The sequence below is a fragment of the Artemia franciscana genome, chromosome 1 (assembly GCF_032884065.1).
Source record: "Artemia franciscana chromosome 1, ASM3288406v1, whole genome shotgun sequence".
In the NCBI taxonomy this organism is placed as follows: Eukaryota; Metazoa; Arthropoda; class Branchiopoda; order Anostraca; family Artemiidae; genus Artemia; species Artemia franciscana.
Window position 1 is genome coordinate 40509906 of NC_088863.1, and position 26880 is coordinate 40536785.

At 35.7% G+C, this 26880-nt stretch overlaps 1 protein-coding gene across 5 annotated transcripts in view; it reads left to right on the forward strand.

Annotated features, from left to right (window-relative positions):
- Positions 1–26880, forward strand: part of LOC136029582 (potassium voltage-gated channel protein Shal-like) — a 249845-nt gene that overhangs the window by 97682 nt on the left and 125283 nt on the right. For all 5 annotated transcript variants that reach the window (XR_010618087.1, XM_065708079.1, XM_065708105.1 and 2 more), the window contains exon 4: positions 24285–24473. Coding sequence is in view for 4 of the 5 variants with exons in the window: in XM_065708079.1 (XP_065564151.1) it covers positions 24285–24473 (189 nt within the window). In the remaining variant the exon portion in view is untranslated. The remainder of the gene's footprint in view (positions 1–24284; positions 24474–26880) is intronic.

Here is a 26880-nt window from a genome sequence, read left to right on the forward strand (position 1 = left end):
AAAAGTAGTGGTTTGCATCTGAATAACAGAGCTTAATTTCTATTTCTTAGTCCTATGACTTATCAGTTTTTATATCTAGAGTTTTTGTATCCTAGTAGATTATATATTTGTTTAATACCACCTTTTTGGAGTTCTGAGAGAGTCAATCATTTTATATAAAAGCTACAGTCAGTAATTTTCAATCAAGTTTTGTTCCCGGCAAAAAATATAAAAACTTACAATATATTTTTGTCATTTCAGCTTTATTGCCTCCCTTTTGTCGGCTTAGATAATAGGGCAATTGAAACATCTCCATGACAACAGAGGTTTTCTCCAAGCTTATAGTCTCAGGAAAGAAAAACGATTTTTTACTGACCAAACTTGATTGACAATATTAACTTTGCTGAGAAATTGTCTTAAGGTTTTGGAATCGATAAAAACTTTCCTTAAAATGAAGTTTTTTAAATAAAAGTGAAGAGCTGAGATCAGCAGGGATGAAGTCATATGACAATTCAAATCAAACAAACCAGAAGCTAGTATTAAATAATTAGCGAAACCACATGAAACCCATCACGAACTGAAATTAATTTTGGCTATAATTTTTGTTCATTTGAAGTTTAACTTGTATATTCAATTAAATTTTTAATTGTTTTAAGCATTATTTGTTCATCTATATCACCCTCTGTTTACCTTTAAGTTTGATATGATCCTTTATTATAATTTGTTTTGTTTTGGGTTTCATTTATTCTTTAATAGTAATTTCTTAACATTTTGAGCTTGAATTATCATAGGAATTCATTTCTCATTAGTTTATAATAGGTCTTCATTTTCTTTCAAAACTCCTTTTCAGGGGATTTTTTTAATTAATTGATTTTAAATGTTAACATAACACTGGCAGTATCCAGCTGCATGGCCAGGTATTGAACTTGTCACATCCAGAAATCGTTCCTCCTTATAAAAGAAAACGAGTTAGAAAAAGGATAAAACCATATATTTACTTTCTCTCACTTTTCCGTATACAAGACATTTTATACACTTGATCCCCCCCCCCGGAAAGAATTTGAACTTCTCTCAAAAGATGGAATGTTAGCTATGGTCCTTGCAGCATCTAAATCGCTAATCCTTCTGTATACTTCTAATTGACCATATTGCAGTGCAGTTCTGCCACACTGACTAATTTCTCGTGTCCATGTTTTCCGGTATTGAGATACTTATTATGGCTTTTATTATAAAGCCATGATGCGAAATACAAAATTGAATTCAAAAGTCAATTTTTTAAGAAAAATAGCGATACCTATATTTTATGGGCCAGAATGCACACAATTCTTTTTTAAACGAAGTCACGCTAGCTTTGATCAATTAAAGAGTAATATGTGTTCCATGGGCTAAGGGAAATTGAAAGCTCTAGCGTTATTTTTGAATGACAAATAGTGACTGGATGGCTACAAGCTATAGTTTGAGACCTTTTTGCTCATGGGTACCCTCTTACCCCGCCATGGTACCCTACCACAACTATTTTGACAGATATTCCACTCCTAATTTCTGAAAAGTTTAATAGATGTATCTCTAGGTGACATGATCCGCACAATCACAAGGATAAAGTCTCAAATTCTGATATACTGGATAGGGTTTTCAGCCATGGCGGTTCCAATGGTGTACTTTTGGCTTCGATCAGGTGCAATATCTTAGGTGTTTCGTTTTTCGGACATTCCCTAAATTTCGTTTTCAAAATAACACTTTACTATCAATTTTATTTTAGATAAAGGTTACTATTCCTGAATCAGCTAGAAATGGCAATTTCTTTTCACTTGCCGGTTTTTTAAATGTGTTTTTTTTACTTTTGGTTACTATGGGCCTTGAATCGTTCCTGATTAGATTACAGCTACCGCTTCAACCACGATGTTTCAATAGAAAATGTGTCTGTCTCCCAATGTTGTGGAACCGGAATCTAGCAAACGATGAATATGTGTGGTTGCAGGTATATATTGGGCCCATGACCCCCTCCGGATTTTGAGAGACAAGGTCACAGTTGGGAAGCTTCATGGCTCAATCAAATGTCTAAAGCCAATGCTATGTAGCATCTCACTGATTCAATAGCTGCCTAAACCTGTCTAGGTCACATTCGAAAATTAATAATGCTGTAACAAGCAGGCACACATCAAATGCAAAGGTTTTCTAGCAATCAATTTCCTCCACTGTATGTCAATTATTGCATACATTTGGCACATGTAATCCTCAGATTCATCGAAACGTATCCGTTAGAAATTATTCTTCGAATAATAATATTAGAAAAGGTTTCTTGATTCAGCTATCTAGTACTCCATTCCGTTGAGGGAAAATATCTTTCAAATCCTAATGCGGGCAAAAAATCTTTGGGTTGTAAGGGTTTCCTGAATAAACACATTGAAAGAAAATGAAATCTCTTAAAGTATTAGGCAATACCCCCGCGTGTGCCGTCATTACGTAACGACCACGCGTGTAGCATTCTTAGTTACAATTGGGGATTCCTCACTTGACCCTGAAGTCTATTATGTCACGCGAAATTACGTTATTCCCAAGTATATCTACCAAGTCATGTGAGATTACGTCTTCCCCAATAAATCTATCAAGTAACTCAAGGTGGTACCACGGCAACATAAGTAAACATTCCCCTACTACATAACAACCAAAGGTATCTTGAAAAACATCTTGAGAAGAATGTCTTAAAAACGTTTTGAAACGTCTTGAAATAATGTCTCGAAGAAAAATGTCTTAAAAACACCTTGAAAAGTCTTTAAACATTTTAAAAACGTCTCGAAGAAAATGTCTTAACGACGTCTTGAACTGTCTTGAAAAAAATCTTGAAGAAAATTTCTTTAAAGAATATTAAATTGTCTTGAAAAACGGTTTAAAAAAAATTATCTTAAAAAACGTCTTGAAATGTCTTGAAAAACATCTGCATGAATGTCTTGAAGAAAACACTCCCTGTGATGTAACAAACACCTACATCTTGAAGTAAAGAAACCTATTGCGTAACCATCAAAGAAGTCCTGAAGTAAATATTACGTAACAATCAAATGTAAAAACCCATACTACGTAACAACCAAAAGTAAATAGACCTTATTATGTAGCATCCGGAGAAAGTATTTGCATAAGTAAACAATCCCCTATTACATAATAATCCCCTGCATCCATTTCCATAAGTGAACATACCCTATCACGCAACAACCAAAGAAATCCTGAAGAAAACAAACCCTAGTAGGTAACAACCAAAAGTAAACAAACCGTATTATGTAACAACCACGCAATTTGCCTATTGTTCACATTTTATACTATTTGCTATTGGAAAATATACGAAATAAATTTTCAGATAAAATTTTCTCCATAGGAGATTTTACCCAGGGAGAACTTTTCGTGAGGAGAAAAGTTTCCGGGGGGAATTTTTCAGGGGAAAATTTAAAGGCGGGGGACTTCCATTGAGCAACATTAAACTTTAAAACAAAGAGAAACTATTGCGTATATTAGGGGGCTGCCCCTGCCGTAACCCTCACTCTTTACGATAAAGTTTCATTTGTTTGTCACAATTCTTTAAGAAAGACTGTCACAACACAAGGGACGCTGAATTTAAATGAGAAGTATTTTTAAAAACTTAAAGACTTGTTTAGTATCAGTGGATCTTGTTTGGTATCTAATATGTAGTGATTCATTATGTGTTTATACAGTTTTGACTGGTTTTAAGCGTGTCCAAATGAATTGCATTGTCATATTAATAATGATGAACACAGGGCACATCTGCAAAATGTTCTGCAGCTATTTCTGAAACATATAAACACTTCCATTGACAGTATTCTTTGAAGACCACCCAAAGAGTCTTAAAGCTAGAGAGCACCTAAACAAGAAAATTTTGATCTGGGATAAAAAATTAAATGTAGTGAATCCCATGTTTTAATGATTGTTGAAAAAAGAGGAAATTGGAGAACACCTCCAAAACTGTTGCCTCTTAAAAGAGTTTAAACATAGCCTTCTACGGAATCAGTCTGTAGAAGGCTAATTTTGCTACTTAATCTTTTCTTCGGCCGCTAATGATAATGAAACAAATAACCGGGGATGGGGAATTTCACTCGTAGTATAATTCGATTAGGCCAAAACTGGATCTTCTTTTGCTAAGCAGCAGAGGATCATTGGAGTACCCACATGGGAGATGATTCGAAGGGGTAAAAATTTTTAATAATTAGCATAAGATCTCCGAAGTTTTATTCTTATGGAACAGAATAATAATGCCAGATTCTAAAGGGTGCCAAAAAAGGGTAAATCAGAGCACATCCCTTAGAATTTTTGCCTTTAGATAAGTTTAAATTATGATTGTTTGTAACCTTGAATAAACATTGAAATATTAAATAGATTGACCCGGCTAGAAGAGAATTTGGCATTACTACTACAAGCATCGCCGGGCACTGTTTTTTCTTAAATATTCTTTATATATTTTCTAGGTAAAAATGTTTGTTACCAGCGTGATTTTGACGGGCTAGTCATCTCCTCAAACCTAGAATAGAGATATTACTGGGTAATCCAGAAAAACTATAGAAATAACCTTGAAAATCTAAAAGGAAGGAATTCTTGCATTTGTCAAAATGCGCTGAAATGGTGGAGGGGTTGTTTTTGGAACTACTTCTGGAGCCTTATGCCCTGAAAGTTTCTTTTTGTAAATACTTTTGTGGACCTACATGAGTCTTTTGTATTTCGGCAATTACAGGAAATGCTAGAAAATACGCTCACCACCAAAAATTAAAGCTTGGCAATTTTGTATTTTCCTTTTTCTACAAGTTGCTTTGTAATGTTACGTTTTTCCGCAAAATCCCTACACTGTGCTTTTAAACTTTTTTAACCTTTTGAAAAAAAGACGATTCTACCTATGTTTGAAAAGCTACAAGCAAAAGCTGCTACAAATTTAATTAATTAAGATTAAATCCTAATTTTTTTTTTATATTTTTTTTTATAAATGCTGAATATAAAGCATATTATCAGGCTTAAAAATTGGATATGACTTTCAATTACTCAGTAATAAAAAGATTTTTTTTTTCCACGTTTAGATTAAGGTTTTTTTTCACATTCACAAATAAACAAATTAAACAACATTTTCGCACTGGCGAAAACTTGTGAGGTTTTGGGGTCGCAAGAAAGCTCACGTAACTACTTACCTATTAATGCAACAATTAAAAAAAAACTTCAACTATTTAAATAGGTCTATTATACATAAACCAGAAATAAACAAACTTTAAACTATATATTGAAAAAATTAAAACAATATTAGATAAATAAAAATAGGGAAGAAAAATAATAATAACAACTCGAGTATCCATCACTCTTCAGCACTTAAATCCCCCTCCCCCATCCTGCCCTCACAGCCCAACCTTATCCCTTCCCATCCTTTCGTTCCCAGCTCACCATTACCTCCCCAGCTCATCCTTCCTTCCCTACCCGACCTACCACCCGTAATAAAGCTCTATAATTATCCCCGAAAAAGATCTTATAAATTCTTTTTAAAATTAGGTACGTGTTCAGCCGAGCTAGTGCTCAAAGGTAGCTCATTCCATACAGATGGGCCCAGGTGTTTCATTGAAAATGAAGATCTGGTACTACGACGCAAATCAATAACAATATTTTCAGTTTGCTTTATTTGACAGTTATGCAGATCACTATTATTTCGCTAAAAATTCTTAAGAACATCAGGGTTTGAACCATTTGTACATAGAAACACAAAAACTACAGCCTGGCAAACTCTTATCTGACCTATATTAAGTATCTTCAGGGCCCCAAAACAAGAACAGGTATCTTGTACATCATATACATACCTACCAATTGTTCTAGCATCTTTATTTTGAAAAACTTGCACTTTTCTATAGTTTCATAAGAAGTTACTGACTGCTTCATAGGAGGCAACCGTAAAAAGATAAACCAGTGAAAAATATATAGCCAGAAGTATCCTTTGAGGGAGAAAGTGCTGCAGACTTCGAAGCATACCAACCCCACAGACAATTTCTTATGAAATCGCGTCACTGTGACATTTCCATGTCATGTGGCAATCAAGATAAATCCAAGGAAGCGGAGATGATCAGCTTGTTGAAAAGGAACGCCACATAAACTACCTGGCTAGACACATCCAGTGGTGTATCAAATCTAGAGAACGTCATTAAATTTTGCCTTGTGAATATTTACACAGATATTTACACACGATAGACATAATGATGTGAAAATCTCAAGCCTTTTCAATGCAAGATTCGCTTTCCTCACCAGCTCCTTCACTGATAAGTCAAACACTGTTAAAACGGTATCATCAGAAAACAAGGTAAGACACACATCTTTCAAGTAAAAATGCATGAAATAAACATAGAAAAAGCAAAGCAGTAGACCAAAGACTGACCCTTGTGGTGCTCCGTACCTCACTGGAAATGCTACTGAGCTCACATCATTCAACTCAAGTTTTAAGGGATTTCTCGGTGATATAGCTTTAAAGCCACTTTAAGCACTTTCCGAGGACATTTAATGACTCCATCCGACTTGGTGGTGTTTGAAAATCTACTGTATTGAATGCTTTCCAAATATCCATATATATCCAAATACAGACAAAGGTAATTCACCGCTGTCTATACAGCCATTGATTGATTCCACAAGTTGTTGCAAAGCATTAATCCCCAAGTGCCCTTTGCAAAATCCGAATTGGGTTTCACTTTTTTCGAATTGGGTAAACTTTTTGCCTGTAGGAAACTATATAGACATTTATAAACAACTTTTTCTAATAGTTTTGAAAACAATTGAAGAACCGAAGTCGGTCTCCAATTCTCAATTTCCTTTTTAGGGCCACCTTTATGAAGTGTTCTCTCTTTCGCAACTTTTAGCTGATCAAGGAAAACTCCCTTTAAGTGACAGGTTTATAATAAAAATGATAAAATATAATGCCTTATTGCTGAAAATGTTCGAAGAGATAAGTCTTTCACCCCCACAGAGTTTGATTTCACAGATTTCATTATTTTATGCGCTCTCTTACTTGTTCACATAGCAAAGGCTAATGAAAACCCTCACCTCTATTATCACACATAATGTGTTCCTAAACCTATTAAAATCTAATTTTTACACAATTTTGCACTTTACAACCAATATTAGAGAAAAAATTGCCAAACTTATTTACATTTCAGACTTATCATTAAGGGCAAGCCCTTCATGCTGTAATCCATGCCCTCCAATTTCAGCATTCCTAACGGTCACTTCTTTTATCAGTTTCAATGTTTTTTTTCCATATTTTCTTTACTATTTGAAAACTTACTACTATAATATTCGGCCATAGTTTTGCGACGTAACTTGTTAAATAAATTGCGTTGTTTTTTTTTACAGTCCATATGAACCATTACTTTTATCATGTAGATGAAATTTCAATCCTTCTCTTTCTTTTATTCCAGTATTTTACTCGTTACGGGTTTTACTCCGTGGCTTACGGGGTTCCTGTTTCTTCAATTGCATTACCACCTTAATGGGACAGGCACTATCACAAATGGGTGAAATGACACATAATAGATGATCAAGTGCTCTCGAAGGGGTTTCTTCTTCAGAAAATACGGGGGTCAAATCGATAACACTAACTTCCTCCACAAGCTTTTGAAGATTCTCTTTTTTCTTTATTTTCGTGTCTTTATTTTCTTTTGCTTTGTGCAGTGCAACTAATATTTCATAGCACTAACCAATATAAGGTGGTGAAATATAAAATGGTCAGAACCAGGAAAAGCCACAACATCAGCATAACAAAGCTTCAAATCAGAAGAATAAACGAAAATATTACCAATTATTGTTGTACCCTGTCCAATAATTCTCGTGGGTACACTCACGAGTGGGTAGCGGCAGTTCAATGTAATAAAATCTATAAAATCAGTGTTATGATGAGAAAAGTTAAGCAGGCTAAAATCAAAATTACCCATAAGATCATGACTAGCTTTAGACAGCACTTTCGAAATCAACTGACTCATTCCTCCCACAAAATCATCCAGGTGAGTAATGAAAAGAAATCATCGGTGAGCAATTTAAACTAAATTTAAATTAAAAAATTTGTGCCTTACCTTCCATATACTAGTATCATCCTCTTCATTATAATTCAACCCATTCTGCACAAGGAATCCAATACCACCACAAACCATCATCATTCGGTTTTTAACCCAAAGATCATAACCTGGAAATGAATAAAGTGTGAGAGACTGTTTGAATTGAAAAATGTTTCACTTAGTCCTGTAATTTTAAAGAAGAAGACAATTATTCAATTACCTCCAAAATATCCAGGCTCCAAGGACAAGTGGCATACTCTTTTCATTTATATCACTATTATACAGCAACCAAATACAATCGCTCTCCCTCATATTTTTTGCTCAACAATTGGTATATTATCATCATCAACAATACCTTTTGATAAATAATCTTTAAGAATCAATTGATCTTGAACAGGCATTATCATTTTTCACATAAACTAACAAGAAATAGCACTTGAAAAAGAAAAAAATAATAATAATATGTTACAAATAACAAAAATAAATGAATAAAAAACCAAAAAACGAAACAAATATAAAAATTTATAATTATAACATCAGAATCTAAATGGAGCAATAAAGCGGATTTTTTACTGCTGACCCTACACTAGGTTTGCCAAATCCTTCCCCTCGTGTGACAACGCATTTCGCTGCCCATACTTGTCTTTCACTGCATTCAAAATGTCCCAGCGACGTTTTATTAGAAGCTCCGTTAGATGAACACCAGTTGAAGCAAGTCTAACTTTTGCTTTAAATACTTTTCGGGCTGCATATTTGTTAGTAAATATAACGAGGATTGGAGCAATCTTAATAGAACCTTCTTCATGTTATGTGGTCCGGTTATTCAAGCGGACATAGTATACATTAATCAAATCAGAAGACGAGAGGTCTGTCAAAGGCATTTGTTATTTACAATACGAAATATTTTCGTACGAGTGTCTACAGCATGTAACTCCATGAAAAACTAGACTGTCAAGCGAGAACTCTTGATCATAATCACCCAGCTTTGTTTCTACCAGTTCTCTTCTCCAAGTTCTCAATTTGAGTTCTCAGACCACTTAGAGTTTGCTCAATCTCCGCAAAAGCATAGATAAGTGGGCTTTCCGCCTAAACCCTTTCCTATTGGATTAACTGTCACTAGCCATAGGGGTTAGTTTTTGGATTTAGCCAACACACATCAAACTGTTTCAAACGCTGCATAATTAACAGTAACTGATTATTAAGGGTCGATAAAAATAATAAATAAATACTTATCTTTGAGTGAGGGTCAAGCCTCACAAACGCATCCTAGTGGATCAGTGTCCTTATCTTAGGGTGTTCATTCTGGAAATACTAAAATTTAACGCAAAATGAGGAAGACGGGGAGTTCACTGTCCTCCTCGGGATTAAAGTATTTTCTAGTACTCTTAACGATAAGGCCTCCTCTTTCTTTTTCTAAACAAAAGAAATCTCTTAGATTATGCTAATGATTTAAGTATCTTAGATGAAAGTTAGACCAGAATGAATGAACTTTTAGAGGTTTTGAAAGTTCAGGGCGCTAGAATAGGTTTGAAAATTAATGTTGAGAAGAATATGTCACTAAGGCTAGGGATAAATCAAGAAGAAAAGGTGTCATTGGAGAACGGAAAGATTGATCAGATGTAGAGATTCACTTACCTTGGTAGCATTATTAGCAAAGACGGTGGGAACAATGAATATGTTAAAAGTAGAATAGTCATATCTTATGGTGTTTCTTCACAGTTAAAAAATGTTTGGAAGAATAGGAAGACATGTCTGCAAACCCAGATTACATATTGGAAGCTACAGTGATGACAGTGGTCAAATATGATTCAGAAGCATGGGTGCCCTGAAAAGCGGATGAAAACTTACTAGACGTTCTCTATAGAAATTGCCTGCGGATTTCAAGATATGCATTTAGAGATATACATTTATTATAAAAGAAAACAAACACTATTTGCTATTTGCCTGCCAAGAAAGGCAATAAGCTTGGAAGGGCAAGCGAGGTTATCACCCTCAGCTAATTAAAACCACATTCATATCGCGCTACTCAACACAAAAGAAACTCAACTGATGAAAGAAGAAAGAAAAAAGAGAAAAAGGAAAAGACAAGAAGAAGACAGAGAACAAAACAAATAAACAGCAAAAAAAAATCAGCGAAATGCCTTGAATAGAATGACGACATGAGCGAGCTTCACATCAAAATCACTCACCACATAAAAGAAAACTTCGTTGCCCGTGACTTGAAGGCCGGAAGACTAGGCGTATTTTTCAAACACTCGGGCAATATATTCCAAACATGGGGACCATAATGCCGAATCACAAAAGATGTCCGAGTGGTAGTCCTAAACTCACGAGTTTAAGTTATCAGCTTTTCTTGTATTATGATCATGACGGCCTCTATGAAAAGTAAAAAGATTTTCAAAAGCAGGGGTGATCAGGTGGTACAAATATCTATACGAGAAAATCGCGACTTGGTAGTCTCGAATTTGGGATACGTCCATTAATTTAGTCTTTTTAAAATGCTCATAAGCTGGAAACTCATCAAAATCATAAAATTCCAGTATTAAGTTTACAGCTCTACTCTGAAATTTTTGCACTCTTTTGAACATGTTACAAAATTATTTGCCCATATAGAGTATCCGTTGCTAATATATGGACAAATATAGAAAAATAAATCATTTTTAGGATCTTTTTTTGGAACTAGATTTTTAATTCTTCGCATCACTCCAAGACCTCTGCTTAATTTTTCAGATATCGCACTTGAATGGTTTTTCCACGACAGGTTTTCATCAATTAAAAAAAAAAAAAAATACTTCGCTGTTGCTACTCGTTTTATCACACTTCCTCGAACCGTGATTTCATCATTTCCAGCACTTGACGAAAGTCTAGAAAATATAATGAAAAATGTTATAGAAAAGCTTAGGGTTAACAAATTTTGCTGAGAAAAAGCTAGGAATTCAGTGACTGCCTTATGAGTTTTATCATACAAAACATCAAGCGAAGGCGCAGCTAGAAAGAGCAAAGTGTCATCTGCAAACAGGATGATACCAGCCTCTGACAGGTAATGCTTTACTCGATCAATAAAAATGACGAAAAGGAGGGGTCCATGGATTGAATCTTGTGGGACCCCGCACATTTTCTTTTTTGAAGATAAACATGATTCATTCTGTACTATCTGATACCAATTGTGTAGATATAATGAAAACCACTCCAAGCTTGAGCCCTTCACCCCGATCGAGTCAAGAGCTTGATTGTTCTGGGTACCCAGCTGACAGACGGTACTTCAAATAGTATGCTGCACGAAGTGTTGTTCAATCCCGCTTTCTAGGGCTATAATGAGAGAAAGCTAGAAATGGCTAGGGCACGTTCTGCAGATGAAAGATGACAGATTGCTGAAGATTGTTCTTTTCGGCGAACCATTTAGGACTAAACGAAAAGCAGGTCGTCCGCAGTTGGGGTGAGAGAATGTCATAAAGATAGATTTAAAGGAAATGGTAAATTCCTGGGAGGGTAAAAAGAGGGAGGCTTTGAATAGATTGGTATGGAGGAGGAGCTTGCGTAGCTGTGTTGGCCTCAACACAGGTGCTATGTTGCTACGGTGCTATGGTGAGTTGTTAGCAGTAGTCTATTAATATATTCAGGATAAACCTAGATATATGGGAGTCCACAGCATCCTCAATACCCCACTCTTTACTCGGTAAAATTTTTTCATCCCAAAGTGCTTCTGGATCAACAGAAGAACAACTAAGTTTTTTTGTTTTTTTTCTTAGCCACTTTGTCTAAAGTAAACTTTACTATGAACTCCGGAGGGGGCTGATATAACATAAAAATATTACTTATGGTACTTTTTTATGGTACTTATGGCTTTTTTTCTTAGCCACTTCGTCTCAAGTAAACTATACTATGAACTCAGAAGGGGGCTGATTTAACCTGAAAACATTACGTATGGTACCACTTTTTGATAGATTAAACCAATTAGAAGGCAACCATCCCCTCCTGTATCCTTTTCCCCCTCCCTGACACTCCCGTGACATTCAATTCTATCAGATCAGTTTCTTGACATAGCACTTCATTTTAAATACTGTAAAGGCTCCGAAGATGCACCAGCAAAGAAGGCAAGGGCCACCCTCCATCAGTTTCTGTGCTCCAAATTGTTCAAATGACCCATTCTTGACAGCTCAATATTAGTGAAAATTGTGGACACTTTGTATCTTGATAAAATCAAATATTAACACTACTACTACTGCTGCTACTACTACTATTGCTACTACTAATTACTTACTAAAGTATCATGCCACCTTGGGCTAACACAGTGTCACACGCTACTTCTGTATTCTACTCCACTGACAAGTTATTTCTTTACCCCCCCCCCATCTGTTCATCCGTACTAAATTCTCCTCCATGCCGTTGCCCGTTGAATCTTATGACATGATTTCTACCCAACCGATTCGAAGTTGACCTACTTGTTGTTTGGGCCAAGATGACTTCCCAGTAAGCATAATCTTCAGTTATCTTTCATCCTTGATTCGTAAAATGTGGCCTAGCCATCTTTACCTTTCCTTCATCATAACCCAAGAAATCCGGATAAAACCATACTTTGGTTCAAACCGATAAATCCTGTTTGAATGAGTTGTGAGCAAGCTTACGGCCCATAGGTGACAAGTGGGTTGTGAATATCGAAAAAGAAAAAAATGGTACAGATTTATGTTTGTCCCTTTTGAAAACATTGTCAAATCTTAGCTGAAAGTTGTCACAATTTTTTTTCTAGGGGGAGGGGGTAAGAGAATTTTCTCTTTACTTGGATACTTGACTCCTCTTACATCTCAGTATACGCAATATAACTATCCTCGAATACTCTGCCGCTGCAAAAATCTAGTTTGATAAAAGCTCACGCACTCAAAGAACGTGCTGAATTAGGCTGTGAATTTATTCTGTCTCTGAACTCACTTTGCTGCTTTAACTGCAGATCCCTCAGTTATATGAAGTCATTTTGCATCAACTCCCTCTAAAAAGTGGAGCTCCCTCAAAACCATGACTAGGGCTGCAGGTCTTGATAAATTCATAAAGTTTAATAATATTTATCAGAAGTATATAATACTACCTATCATTAGTCAAGGGTGTTGCTGAAAAGCACAAAATCAGATTGAGCGTATCAGAGAAGCATACTGCCGAGGTTTGAAGATCCCATCTGCAAAAATACAGGTTTTTCTTTGTCAGAAGAAAGATCGCGGATGTGTGTTTATTTTTTGAATTTCGTTTTTATTTATTATTTTTTATGATTTTTATTGTCTGTTACACGTCTTTCCTAGTGGTAATCGTATCAAACTAAAGAACATTACACCAACCCTAGAACATTGGCCAATCGCTCATTCTAATGAGAATTGAAATTTCTAATGCCGTTTTTAGTAACCAATAAGATTGGAGGGCAGCTTGCCCCCTAAAATGCCCCTTTTCCCAAAAATTTGTAAGTATCAAAATTTGTAAATAGACATTCTGTTCAGTATAGTTGAAAGGTCCAATAACTATACCTCTAGTGGTGAAATGACCCCCTCATAGTCCAATGGAAAAGTGCAGTAACATATGAAATTTGCCCATTGTTTACTTTTTCATTTGTTATTGGGAAGTATAAAGAGATGTTTCAAGGGAGGGGGGTGTGAGGAGGATTTTTCCCGTTGAGATTTCCATGGGGTGGTAAGTTTCTGGGAGTGAGTTTTTTAGAGGGAATGTTACACGGGGGAATTTGCCAGAACTCGTACACCAAAATCTTTTTATTTGTCTTATTTTCTCTTTGGCTCACGAATTTTAAATTTGTAAATGCTCCTGGATAATTTTTTAGCAGGATTCGAATTGTCTGGTGGGATTTTTCTTTGAGGTCGGGGATTCTCCGTGGGATAAATCCTTCTTGGGGTGACTTTCAATGGGAGACATGTTCCATTATGGGGGGGGGGTCAGTATGATTGGAAAAGCGATCAGAAGTTAAACTAAAAATAAGCATTTCAAATGAGAATAGGCGGAGGAGGATTTTCCAGTCTTAATCCAGAATTTTCAGGAAGGATAGAATTGTCTGAGGGCAAATTTCCGTGGGGGATTTCACGTGGGAGGAATGCTCCATGGAGGATTTTCTCATGGCAGGACTTTCTAGGAAGGAGGAGGTGGATATACCGTTTTTATTTGGAAAACGGTCAGACATAAAATAAAAAACAAGTTTTTTTCAACTGAAATTAAGTATCAATTATAAAACTAAAAATAAACAGAAATTATTTCGTATATGAGGGAGCTTCCCATTCTCAAAACCTCGCTAACTAAAGAATGACTTTTTGTCTCTATTCTGTTAGAACGACTATTGAAACACAAGGCCCATTTAATTAAATAAAAAGCTGTTTTAGTACGGAATTACATAAAAAAACTAGTTTTTCTAACTGAAAGTAAGGAGCGACATTAAAACTTAAAACGAACAGAGATTACTCCGTATATGAAATGGGTTGTCCCCTCCACAATCCCTCGCTCTTTATGCTAAAGCTTTTAATTGTTTTAAAAAGCAGAATTGTGGTAAAGAGTCAAACTTTAGCGTAAAGAGCGAAAGATTGCGGAAGGGACAACTCATTTCATATACGGAGTAATTTCTGTTCGTTTTAAGTTTTAATGTCGCTCCTTACTTTCAGTTAGAAAAACTAGTTTTTTTTTATGTAATTTCTGAACGTTTTTGAATTAATGTATTTTGGATTTTGGCTCTCCACACATAAATTATTAAAATGAAATTATTTACATTTTAATTCCTTTTTTGGCTAAATGGCTTTCTCTTAGTTCTGATCAGACGATTTTGAGAAATAAGGGATGGGGAAGGAGGCCTAGTTGCCATGTAATTTTTCGGTAACACAAAAAGGCAACTATAAACTTTAATTTTTAACGAATTTTTTTATTAGTAAAAAATATACGTAACTTAAGAATTAACTTACGTAACAAACTCTTATATTCTTAAATTTTTATTTTGTATATGAGGGGGTTTATACCCTCGTTAATACCTCGCTCTTTACACTAAATCGTAAGTTTTGTGCCAATTCTTTAAGAATGACCCTGAATCAGAAAGGCCGTAGAATAAATGGTTGAAATTACTAAAAATACTATAGCATAAAGAGCGAGGTATTTATCTCCTCCTAAATACCTCGCTCTTTATGCTAAAGTATTTTTAGAACCCCTCATATGCGTAATAATCTCTGTTCGTTTTAAGTTTCAATGCTACTCCTTACTTTCAATTGAAAAAAACTTTTCCATGTTTATTTTTTCATTGTTTTTTTATAGTAATTTTAGAAAATTCTGCGCCCTTTTCATTGAATTTTTCTTCCCCCATGATATATTTCTCCAAGGAAAGCTTCTCCCACATAGCCCTCTCCCCTCAACCCCACCCCCAAAACCAAAAAAAAAATCCCCTGAAAACGACTGTACACTTCCCAATAACCATTATTATATGTAAACACTGGTCAAAGTTTTTAACTTGCAGCCCCTCCCCCAGGGACTCTGGGGGAGTAAGTCATTCCCAAAGACATAGTTATTATCGTTTTTGACTATGTGGAACAAAATGGCTATCTCAAAATTTTGATCTGTTGACTTTGGAGAAAAATGAGCGTGGGAGGGGGCCTAGCTGCCCTCCAATTTTTTTGGTCGCTTAAAAAGGGCACTAGAACTTTTCATATCCGTTAGAATGAGCCCTCTTGCAACATTCTAGGACCACTTGGTCGATACGATGACCCCTGGGAAAAAAAAAAATAAATAAACACGCACCCGTGATTTGTCTTCTGGCAAAAAATACGAAATTCCACATTTTTGTAGATAGGAGCTTGAAAATTTTGCTATAGGGTTCTCTGATACGCCGAATGCGATGGTGTGATTTTCGTTAAGATTCTGTGACTTTTAGGGGTGTTTTCCCCTATTTTCTAAAATAAGACAAATTTTCTCAGGCTCGTAACTTTTGATGACAAAGACCAAATTTGATGAAACTTATATATTTAAAATCAGCATGAAAATCCGATTCTTTTGATGTACATTTTAGCATCAAAATTCCGTTATTTAGAGTTTCGTTTACTATTGAGCCGGGTCGCTCCTTACTACAGTTCGTTACCACGAACTGTTTGATACGGAATAAGCTCTGCTCATTTTAAGTTTTAAATGTTGCTCCGTACTTTCAGATCCTGTTTTTTTTATGATATAACTAAGCTAATTACCCACCCAACGGTGTGTTTGATGTGAAAAAAAAAATCTATAGAAAAGCAATTTTTCCATCGAGGAAGTTAGTGGCAATCCGTGACGGAGGATAAAATAAATGTAAGATGTAAATTTTGTTAAGAAAAACTTTATATGTTTTGCCCTATCAAGGTCAAGATTGGAACTAGACCCGTATGTTACAAGGAAAGCCTTTATTATCAGCTTTTTGAATGGGGTCTTTTGTGAACTAGAAGCTTTCATATCAACTCCGAAACACTTGCCATCAAGAAGCCTGCAGCTGCAATTCCTTTCCGTATGTTAAATAGCCTAGGTGCCGTGTAACAGACTATAGTTCTATGGGCAAATAAAAGCAGGTTAATTTAGTATACGATACTAGTGTTGGAAGGTCACTATGGATTGAAAAATCCTTTACTTTTGCTTCAGGAGCAAAATACACAATTCGATTATTTGGTTACGAATGCAAGCACAAGAGGACAAACACATCCATACCCTCCTAAATTGTAACTGTTCAAGTCACTGTTGAGTGAAACTGAGGTGTTGGTAGATTTACAAGCTAGCGTCAAACGTCACAACGACCATTTCATATCCTTTTTTTAAATGACCAGCCATGACATTTACGAACAGATTTATATAGGTGTTTGAGGCTAAAAATGTATCTCATTTCAAATTTTTTTCAAGTTCTTGCTAGAAAAAAAAACATCTCTTCCAGCTGGGATACTCCCCATGTGTGAATGACATCTTTCATGCTTCGTCCGGATTTATATTCATAAGGTCAATGCTCGAATTTGGCTATGTTCCAGATTTATGCTGTGAATGTTTTTCGGTAATTTAACGTTCATTTCTTCTTTTGTGAAAGGTAATCCAGTGCTTCAAGTTCTCAGAGAAAAAAACTGTACACAATCAAGAAAATAGAGAAATAGAAATAGGAAAAACACAAACAATTAGTGCTTACGAGGACACAAAATCGAGAGAACTATAGACGATGAAAATGCATCATAGCAGGATGATTAAGTCCAAAATCCATCTTTGAATAGGTCCGCTTATATTTCAAGTATTCTGCCGAGAGCAAGGGAATGTCAGTTTAACATTGATCAAAATATTAACGTTGGTAAGAATATTTCATTGGTAAGAATATTGGTAAGAATATTTCATTGACAAATCAATTGATATATACTGAGAGATGGTATGTATTTTCGAATTTTCCGTTAAGAGGTAATACCTATGTTCTCGTGACAAGTACCAGGCAATCATGAAAAATAACTTACGATTTTGAGAAATATTCAAACAAATGAAGAGAACTGTTTTGAATGCCTAAAACGAGAAACGGCTTTATAAAACAGAGGAAAAGCACATTCAAACATAAAGTTTTAACCAAATGCTTCTTTTGGTCTAACCAGAGCCCTTAAATTTAAAAGATAATGCACATCAATAGCTACATATGATTTCATTATTTAAGCACAATCATAAATAATACACAGTACACATTTGAAAATTTATACTATTTTCTTCAGAGTGCGAGCTATACTTTAATGCAAAGAACAAGTTTTGAGAATGACAGACCACTTGAATTTCATAGTAATTTAAGTTGAATTAAGCAATTTCTTATGGGTTTCTTTTAATTTTTATGGAAAAAACTTCTTATAGTTTTTTTTTTTTTGTTTGTTAGCTTTTTTAACCACGGACTTCGTACCGAATTAGATATCATGGGATATTGGAAAATGTTCATTGTATTGCATTACATAAGCTAAAACAAAAAGTTCAGGGTTCCAGCAAGGCACCACTTTAGTACCACGGAACGACAACTTTGCATTGGACAGAGTCAAATGCTACTGTACGAAAATTCGAAGTTACTCAATCTTTTTAAACTATCAAAAACTTTACAAAACACCTTCGAGTTCCTGAAGATAAACAGCCGTGGAAAAACATTAAACATGCACGAAGTATAAAATTTGCATCTATATAGGATTAAACATGCATCCATATCCATGATGCATTAAGCATGCATCCATATAGGTGAAGAACAATTACAAATAATCATGGTTGCAGCGATTGCTGCAACCTAGGAAAGAATGAAGTTCAGTCCATAGTAACCAAAAGTTTAAAGACACTTTTTAGAAAAAAACATCTAGTTAGAAAAACATTTTTGTCTTGATAGATAATTCATTAGACGGAATGTCTTGATAGATTATCTTGATTGGATAAGAAACGTAATATTAATTGTCAAACACATTTTTTGGGAAATTTGTGACTTGGTATACAAGAAGATGTCATTTTTAGCATGATTGTAATATTAAAGTGACTCTGCTACCTGATTCCCTGATTCGGATTCGTGTTTACTAGATAAGACTGTTACATAATTTCTTGACAAACGATTATGACACATTTCATCATCTTTCACTTGATGATAGCGTTTTGTCTAAAATTGCATTTTTATCTTTGATATCATGTTTTGGTACATACAAAGGTAAATAAATATAGCAGTTTTCCTATTGAGTGAGCCTTTCTACAGCCCTCTATGATATTGGAGCGCCCCGCGAACCGTGAAGGACAACATAAGTGTTACCCATGAAAAAAAGTAATTTTCCTTGTTCAAGAAAGGGGACTTTAAGTTTTCAGCACAGGGTATTTTGCGATGGTGAAAGTTTTGTTTCGATTATAATCCCATTTATAAGAAGTTTAAGGAATCTTTTTAAATTTGGTTTTGTAATAACCTTTTACTTTTAAGACTAATCAACATAATAGTTAGCATCCCTGGATCACCTACCAATAGAAATTTTTTTTTTGCTAAACTATTAGCTCTCTAACACTACACTATTAGTTCTACGCTATTAGTTCTCTGAAAGCCATCACATGGCGTAGTGGGCAAATAAAGTGCATTGGGACTCAAAATTGAACTTGATTTACGCATAAATAATATTTCAATGGCAATATTTAGCTAGAAAAAAAACACAACTTCTATAGCAACCAATGTCTTCCCTCTTGCGAAATGTTGGCATTGAAAACAGGCTAGCCTCTACGAGACTTTAAACTATATATATAAAAAAACATATTGTGGATAAATCTATGAATAAGTGAAGAGGGACACTTGCCTGACAAAAAAGAAGCATGGGACCAAGCATCTCTCCCTTAAGATATATGACCACTCATATGCCACTCCGTCTACCTTTAAAGAATAAAATATTAAACGTCAATTTCAAAATCCCAATTAGCCTTTTGTCTTCCATCTCTAACCAATGTTGATGCTGCTGCTTCAACAGGTTGGCTCAGGATCCATCGCCATCCAATACGTCTCCACTGCAGAACAACAAGGGTACTGGACTGTAGGGCGAGCAGCATGAGGTTTAAGATTTTAAAGAGAGGAAGTCCACAAGAAGATAATTATTCCAATCTATTCAAGCAGTTTTCTGGCCTACCCAAAGTGAGTTCAAATCCCCCCACCCAACAGTATAATGGATAAATTGAAAAGGCACAAGGATCATATAGGTTTGGGTAAAACTTAATCAGGGGTTTGCAGCACGATTAACACGATTCTGGCACATGAGACGATGGCACACGTCAAGTTCTGGCTAAACTAAGCTTTTAGCATAACTTAAATTTATCAATAACCAAAAACACAAGGGTTGGTGAAAATTAATGGGGTACAGGGAAATAAGGTACAAATTTTTACGAACCATGAATCATTTTTTTCTGGATCCCATCCTTTAAGCTAATCGAATGAAAAATGCACGTCTATGCCAGCTGAAGATGAAACTTGGATGCATATCTCAAGGAAAAAGGTTTTGAGGAAACAAGTGTTGACGCCATTTCAGGGTAAGAACAGTGAATTGGGTTGTCGGGTAAAGGTTTGGATGACATATCAAGTGACTTGTAAAGGGAGTGAGTATCTCCCTGGAACTCGAAATAAGAAAAACAAGCTTCGGTAAAGGGATCATAACTGGCCCATCAGTTGTGCTTTGAGGTAACAGGCTATCATTTATGGCTTTCCAAAGGGGCTCTTGGGTCTCAAAAGAGAACAAATACCGCTTAGAATTGATATGACTGATCCCAAATTCCTTCCCAAGTCTTTTCAATCCAAACCGAAATTCAATATCTCCCAGATTTTCTGAAGCCAATTGTAAACCATTCAATTCAACTCTTTGATCATCACTAGCTGTCCTCAATGGGTCCAAGACCCCCCTATGCTGTTTCTCTTCTCATATTTCTGTAATAATTTCAAAATTTACTTTTGCCATCAAAGACAGAATTAGTAGGTCAAATTTCTTTTTTATATTTATTTTTCCTTTTCTACTTTTCTCAATTTTTACTCACGCAAAATAAAATATAGCCAAATGTATATTGAACTCCAGTGTTTGCCATCTTCGACTCCATTTCTTTATTGTAGTCCCGTTTTAATTTCTGTTTCTTTCTCTTAGTTTTTTTTTATTCTTATAAAAGAAATAAATAATTTGTCATCACATGGGAAATGAATTACCACATGTGGTTTTTCACATTGAATTTCTTCCAAATTTCTTGGATTTTTCGCGGGAATACGCTCATGGGAAATTTGTTTTTATTTTTCTCTGGCATTGAGTGCTCCATCCTGGTGCCCGCTTGCTGCCATTTCATATTTGGTATATTTCTCTTAACCTTAATTATTTTCCAAGAAGTTTTCTGAAAAACAAATTTCACGCGTCTGATTTTCTATATCAGCTGACCTACCACTTCTGGCTTGGAATTTTATTTTTCATGCATCTCATTCTCTTGCAATCGATCCCTAGCAAAATCACTCTGACCATTTGATGGACTATAGGTTGTTTCTGATTAAGCATTACTCTTCAAAATTCCCCATTAATTTCAGTTGAACCTATCATGATTTTTCTAAACTCGTATCGATCTCACATCGGTTGGAGGCTTATAGCACGCCTTAGTTCTATTCTAGGCGATTTTTGTTGCGTCTGGGAATTTTTTACTGTAATTGTTTCATTAATAACGTCCTAACCGCCTCGTCTTTTTGTTCCCAAGCCTCTCTTTCTTCGTTCCTGAAAACCATCAGTTTTGTAACATCTCCATTACTACTTCTTCGAGACTCCTTGCTGGATACTGAGCTCATACTATTTGGTGTACTGGAATTTCTCCTTTCATCAATTCCTCTCATTTCATATCGCGATTATGTTCGTTCTATATTTCTTCAGCTATTGTATGTTTTATCCCTTACCACGGAGTCCCTTCATTTTTCCTAGCATCTGAGGGGTGAGTTTGTGCTGGCTCTCGTGTATTTTCATGTAACATTTTTTTTCAGTTTTTCTCTTTATGGATCATAGCATCTTTATACAGTTGGTACCCTCTCATACTACCGGGCGTACTTCTTCCTGATTTTATCATCTCTATACCTATCTCTATCTCTCTATCTTGGAATCCCGTTTTTGGAAATAACTCTTTTTGATACCCGGTTTGAACAAAATCGTGCTTTTATTTGCCTCTAAAGGCGTCTTTTGCCCTGGTTGATCTCTGGGTGTCCAGAACTTGAATATTTTCATGCTCGATGCATCTCTCTTCAAAAATATAGATCAAAATCTTAACTGAGCACGAAAATAAGCACGTACTTCGTTAGTAATTTCGCTTGATTAATTAATAAGTAAGCAAGCTCAACAATTGTCACACAGCAAATATGACGATATCTAATCGTCATTGCATATTGTCATTGTATTGCGACTCTTAAGCGCCCTGCAAAACAATGTTTGAAATGGTCTCTTGAATAATCAGAACTTTCTAAACTTAATTACCAAATGACAATTTAATTCGCTACCGACATTTTTTCGATAAGCGATATAAATCCCCGAAAAGTGAAATTTCAAGGATTATAGCATGTGAGACTGTAAATTGAACAAAAACGCAAATATTCTACTGATTGGTTAGCTGGACTCAAAATTACATCTTGCGACACAAACCACCCTGTGACACAAACCACGAATCCACTCAAGATACTGGTTACCCCAAATGTAATCTCCACCAACGCAGATTGTAATAACCTGAACAGGCTTATCTTACCTTCCTACCAAAATTACGCAAAAACTGAAAAATTTTCGTTAATTCGCTGCATCAATGATCATATAACCTTCTTCACGGAAGATTACCTCCAAGTCAACTAAATCCGCTCGAAAAAATAATCCAGTTTTTACTTTCTCTTATCCGTTCCTACTCCGTTATGTTTTGTCTAATACGGAGAGATTCCATGACTCTAATCTCAATTTACCTTAAAACTGATTTGATCTCTATGCATCATCAGTGCCACAGCTTGCCTTCGCTAGGGTATAGTATCATGTTTGAACCGTCCCACAGGCTCTACGAGTTCTCCCCTTACGCATATTATAACCTGTATGAGCACGATCAGCGTACTACATGTGGGGAAGTAAGGGTTATGCTGTTTGGCCTAAGTTATCACGACCTTTGCTACCACGAACAAATATATCCTTGGAGAGAGATGGATCCTGCAATGGATACTACAATGACAAAGACTCTCACTACTCTCTTCTTAATCCTGCCAGGGTTCGGGGAAAATAATCTAATACGATCATAAGAAAGATAACCTAATTTATTTACCAATGCCAACTCCAACATTAACTTGCTAAACTTTAGATTGGAACTAATTAAAAAAGTGTATGTACAGTAAAGATATGGGGTCTTCACTTTTACCATTGCGTGACCCAGTGGACCAATATAATACATTGAGAATCGAAATTGAACTTGCTTTACGAATAGACTATATTCCAATGGGAAACAATAAAACCTCTTCCCTTCTTCCCTCCATTCTTCCCTCTTGCAAAATTATTACATTGAAAACAGACTAGCCTCTACGATAGTTTAACTTAGAAACAAAACTATATTGTAGGTAAACCTATGCACAAGAGAAAATGGACATTTGTCTGATACAAAAAGGGGCAAAATCTCAAACACACACATTTTTTTGGCGCGTTTTAAGTGTTTGGTTACTATGGCCTGTGATCAAATCCATACTATGTTCAAACTGTCGCTGCAACCATGATCCTCAATAAGTTTTGTAACCTATTTTTAAATTGAATTAATAGAGAAATATATTATAACACTATCATACCTCTCTTTGATGTCGTTATGGGCAGGTCTATAGGGTTTGAATATTTATGTAGCGAAATTCAACTAGCCAATCGAAGTCACCTTATACTGAATAACTTTTAAATATAATTGTGCACTAATACAAGAATTTATATATTTTCTTAAAACCCATAGAAACTAAAATAAATTCTTGTGATACTAATTTAAAAGTAAAATTTCAAGTTTATTTAAATATTGATATTTATTAAAAGACAATTGGCGTTTTATTTAATAAATCTGTTTTTTTCATTGGCAAACTTCTAAATCTAAAAAGACAACTTATACCCACACTGTCTTTTACCTAACCTTAACTGTCATTCAATTTTGTATCAACTGTTATGAGGGAAGGAGGTGTGTTTAGACTATTTCTTTGGAGAAACAATGGTTTTAAAGTATATGTACAGGTAAGACGGTTATTATGACGTTTTCGAGACAACAGTGATAATTATAAGACGACGATGACAATAGAATTTATGTCATAATTATTGTCACCACAATTTCGTCATTTTTTACAACATTATTTGCATATGTCACTGTCATCTACTTCGACAGTGTTATCACCCTGTTAATAGTCATTGATGTCATTGGCCACGATTGTTACTTTCAACATTAGTATCTTTGTTGATAAATTATTAATTTGTGACGTAAGACAGGCTATACACCATGTGGAACTTTATGTTAGGCATTAATATGGACCAAACTTCTAAGCATTTTACTTTTCATAATGACCGTTGTGTGACATCTAGGGCAATATAAATTAAGCTTTAATAATTCTGTTGGGCATGACAAAGTAATGCTCTCCTGGTCAATTTTGCAAGAGCATACATTGTGATCGGGCCTCTCTTAATTTGCTTAAAATCACAAGAAATGTTAGTTCTTGCACTGCAATTAAATTCAGGCAATTCAAATTTATTTAGTTTTCCTTTATTCCAGAAAGCCCGACTTGCTCGTATACGCATTGCCAAAGCCACATCTGGCGCTGCCTTTGTTAACAAAAAGAAAGCAGCAGAGGCAAGGATGGCAGCTCTTGAGTCTGGACTTGATGTCGATGATCCATGGAAAGAAGAAGACATTTTTGAATTACAGCACCATCATCTTCTTAGATGCCTAGAAAAAACAACTGTAAGTGTTGGACTGATTTTCAAGTAGCTAATAATAAAAACAAAAGGGGTACGTAGAATGAACGAAAGAACAATGCATTGTGATTTGTGGTACGTATTTTATAACTAACTGAACTCAATCCACTTCCCAGCACTGCAGTGAGCAGTTAAGTTCTCTGCCCCCGCAGAGACACAATTCAGATTCGGACCGGAAAGCTGTCTTTTTAGTGTTGTTTTATTTTATTTCTTACATTTTCTTCTCCGGGGATACAGAAACAAAATAAGCTTTGGTTACACTTTCTTTTATAAAAAGTCATTCTTTTGGAAAGGGCTTTAAAATTACTCTACAAATCGTTTATCAGCAAGGGTTTTCCATTAGAGGTAAAAGTTGTCTTCCTAAACCAAATAAAAAGATGTACATTTTTCAATAAATTTTTAATCCATATTAAGTTTTCAATCAATGGTTTTTAAGTTCTCAAATAATATTTCATTCACTAATAAAAGTAAGGGGTGACTTTAAAGGTACATATATAGTTTATTCCTGATATTAATAGCTAGTAGTTGGATTCATTGTTCTTCAATAGGACTGCAGTTTTAAAAATCTACTAATGCGCTTACGTCTCCAGGTTGTTACAAGAATAATAAAATATCATGAAAAGAGAAATCACCAATGCAACAGCACAAACACACAAAAAAAGAAAAAACAAGAGCTAAGAGCTCATATGGCACTTGTGACGAGGTCGGAAGAGCCGAGAGCTCATATGGTACGAGGTCGGAAGAGCCAAGAGCCAAGAGCTCATTTGGCACTTGTGAGAAGGTCAGAACCTAAAGTTAGACTCGGTCCACCAAAGAGAGCAGATCCGGTCCAGTTATGTCAGTCACGTATCTTAGACAGGTTTCTATTCTTCCCATCCAGTTTCATCCTGATCTCACCGCTTTAAGTATTTTCTAAGATTTCCGGTCCCCCCAACTGCCCCCCCCCCAATTACGTTTGATCCGGTTGAGATTTAAAATAAGTTATCGGAGTTACGAGGTCCTTCTAAATATGAAGTTTCATGAAGATCCGATCACTCCTTCGTAAGTTAAAAATACGTTATTTTTCTTATTTTTCAGAATTCCCCCCCCCCCAATATATCGGATCCGTTCCAATTATGTAAATTACGTATGCAAGACTTTTGCTTATTTTTCCAACCAAGTTTCATCCCAATCCCTCCAATCTAAGCGTTTCCCATCATTTTAGGTCTCCCAACCCCAAACTTCCCCCTATGTCACCAGATCCGGTCAGGATTTAAAATAAGAGCTTTGAGCCACGATATCCTTCTAAAAATCAAATTTCATGGAGATCCAATCACCCGTTCGTAAGTTAAAAATACCTCATTTTTTCTAATTTTTCAGAATTACCCCCCCCCCCCCCCAACTACCCAAAAGAGAGCGGATCCGTTCCGTTTATGTCAATCATCTATCTAGGACTTGTGTTTATTTTTCCCACCATGTTTCATCCCGATCCCTCCACTCTAAGTGTTTTCCAAGTTTTAGGTTTCCCCCTCCCAACTCCCCGCCCCCATCACCAGATCCGGTCGGGATTTAAAATAAGAGCTCTAAGACACGATATCCTTCTAAACATCAAATTTCATTGAGATCCGATCACCCGTTCGTAAGTTGAAAATACCTCATTTTTCTAATTTTTAAGACTTACTCCCCCCCCAACTACCCCAAAGAGAGCAAATAAGTTCCGATTATGTCAATCATGTATCTGGGACTTGCGCTTATTTTTCCCATCAAGTTTCATCCCGATCCCTCTACTCTAAGTGTTTTCCAAGATTTTAGGTTTCCCCCTCCAACTCCCCCCAATGTCATCAGACCCAGTCGGGATTTAAAATAAGAGCTCTGAGACACAATATCATTCCAAACATCAAATTTCATTAAGATCCAATCACCCGTTCATAAGTTAAAAATACTTCATTTTTTCTATTTTTCCGAATTAACCGGCCCCTACTCCCCCCCCCCAGATGGTCAAATCGGGAAAACGACTATTTCTAATTTATTTTGGTCCGGTTCCTGATACGCTTGCCAAATTTCATCGTCCTAGCTTACCTGGAAGTGCCTAAAGTAGCAAAACCGGGACTTTAGGTTTACCCCCTCCAACTCCCCCCAATGTCATCAGATCCGGTCGGGATTTAAAATAAGAGCTCTAAGACACAATATCATTCCAGACATCAAATTTCATTAAGATCCAAATACCCATTGATAAGTTAAAAATACTTCATTTTTTCTATTTTTTGCGAATTAACCGGGCCCCCACTCCCCCCCAGATGGTCAAATCGGGAAAACGACTATTTCTTATTTAATCTGGTCCGGTCCCTGATACGCTTGCCAAATTTCATCGTCCTAGCTTACCTGGAAGTGCCTAAAGTAGCAAAACCGGGACC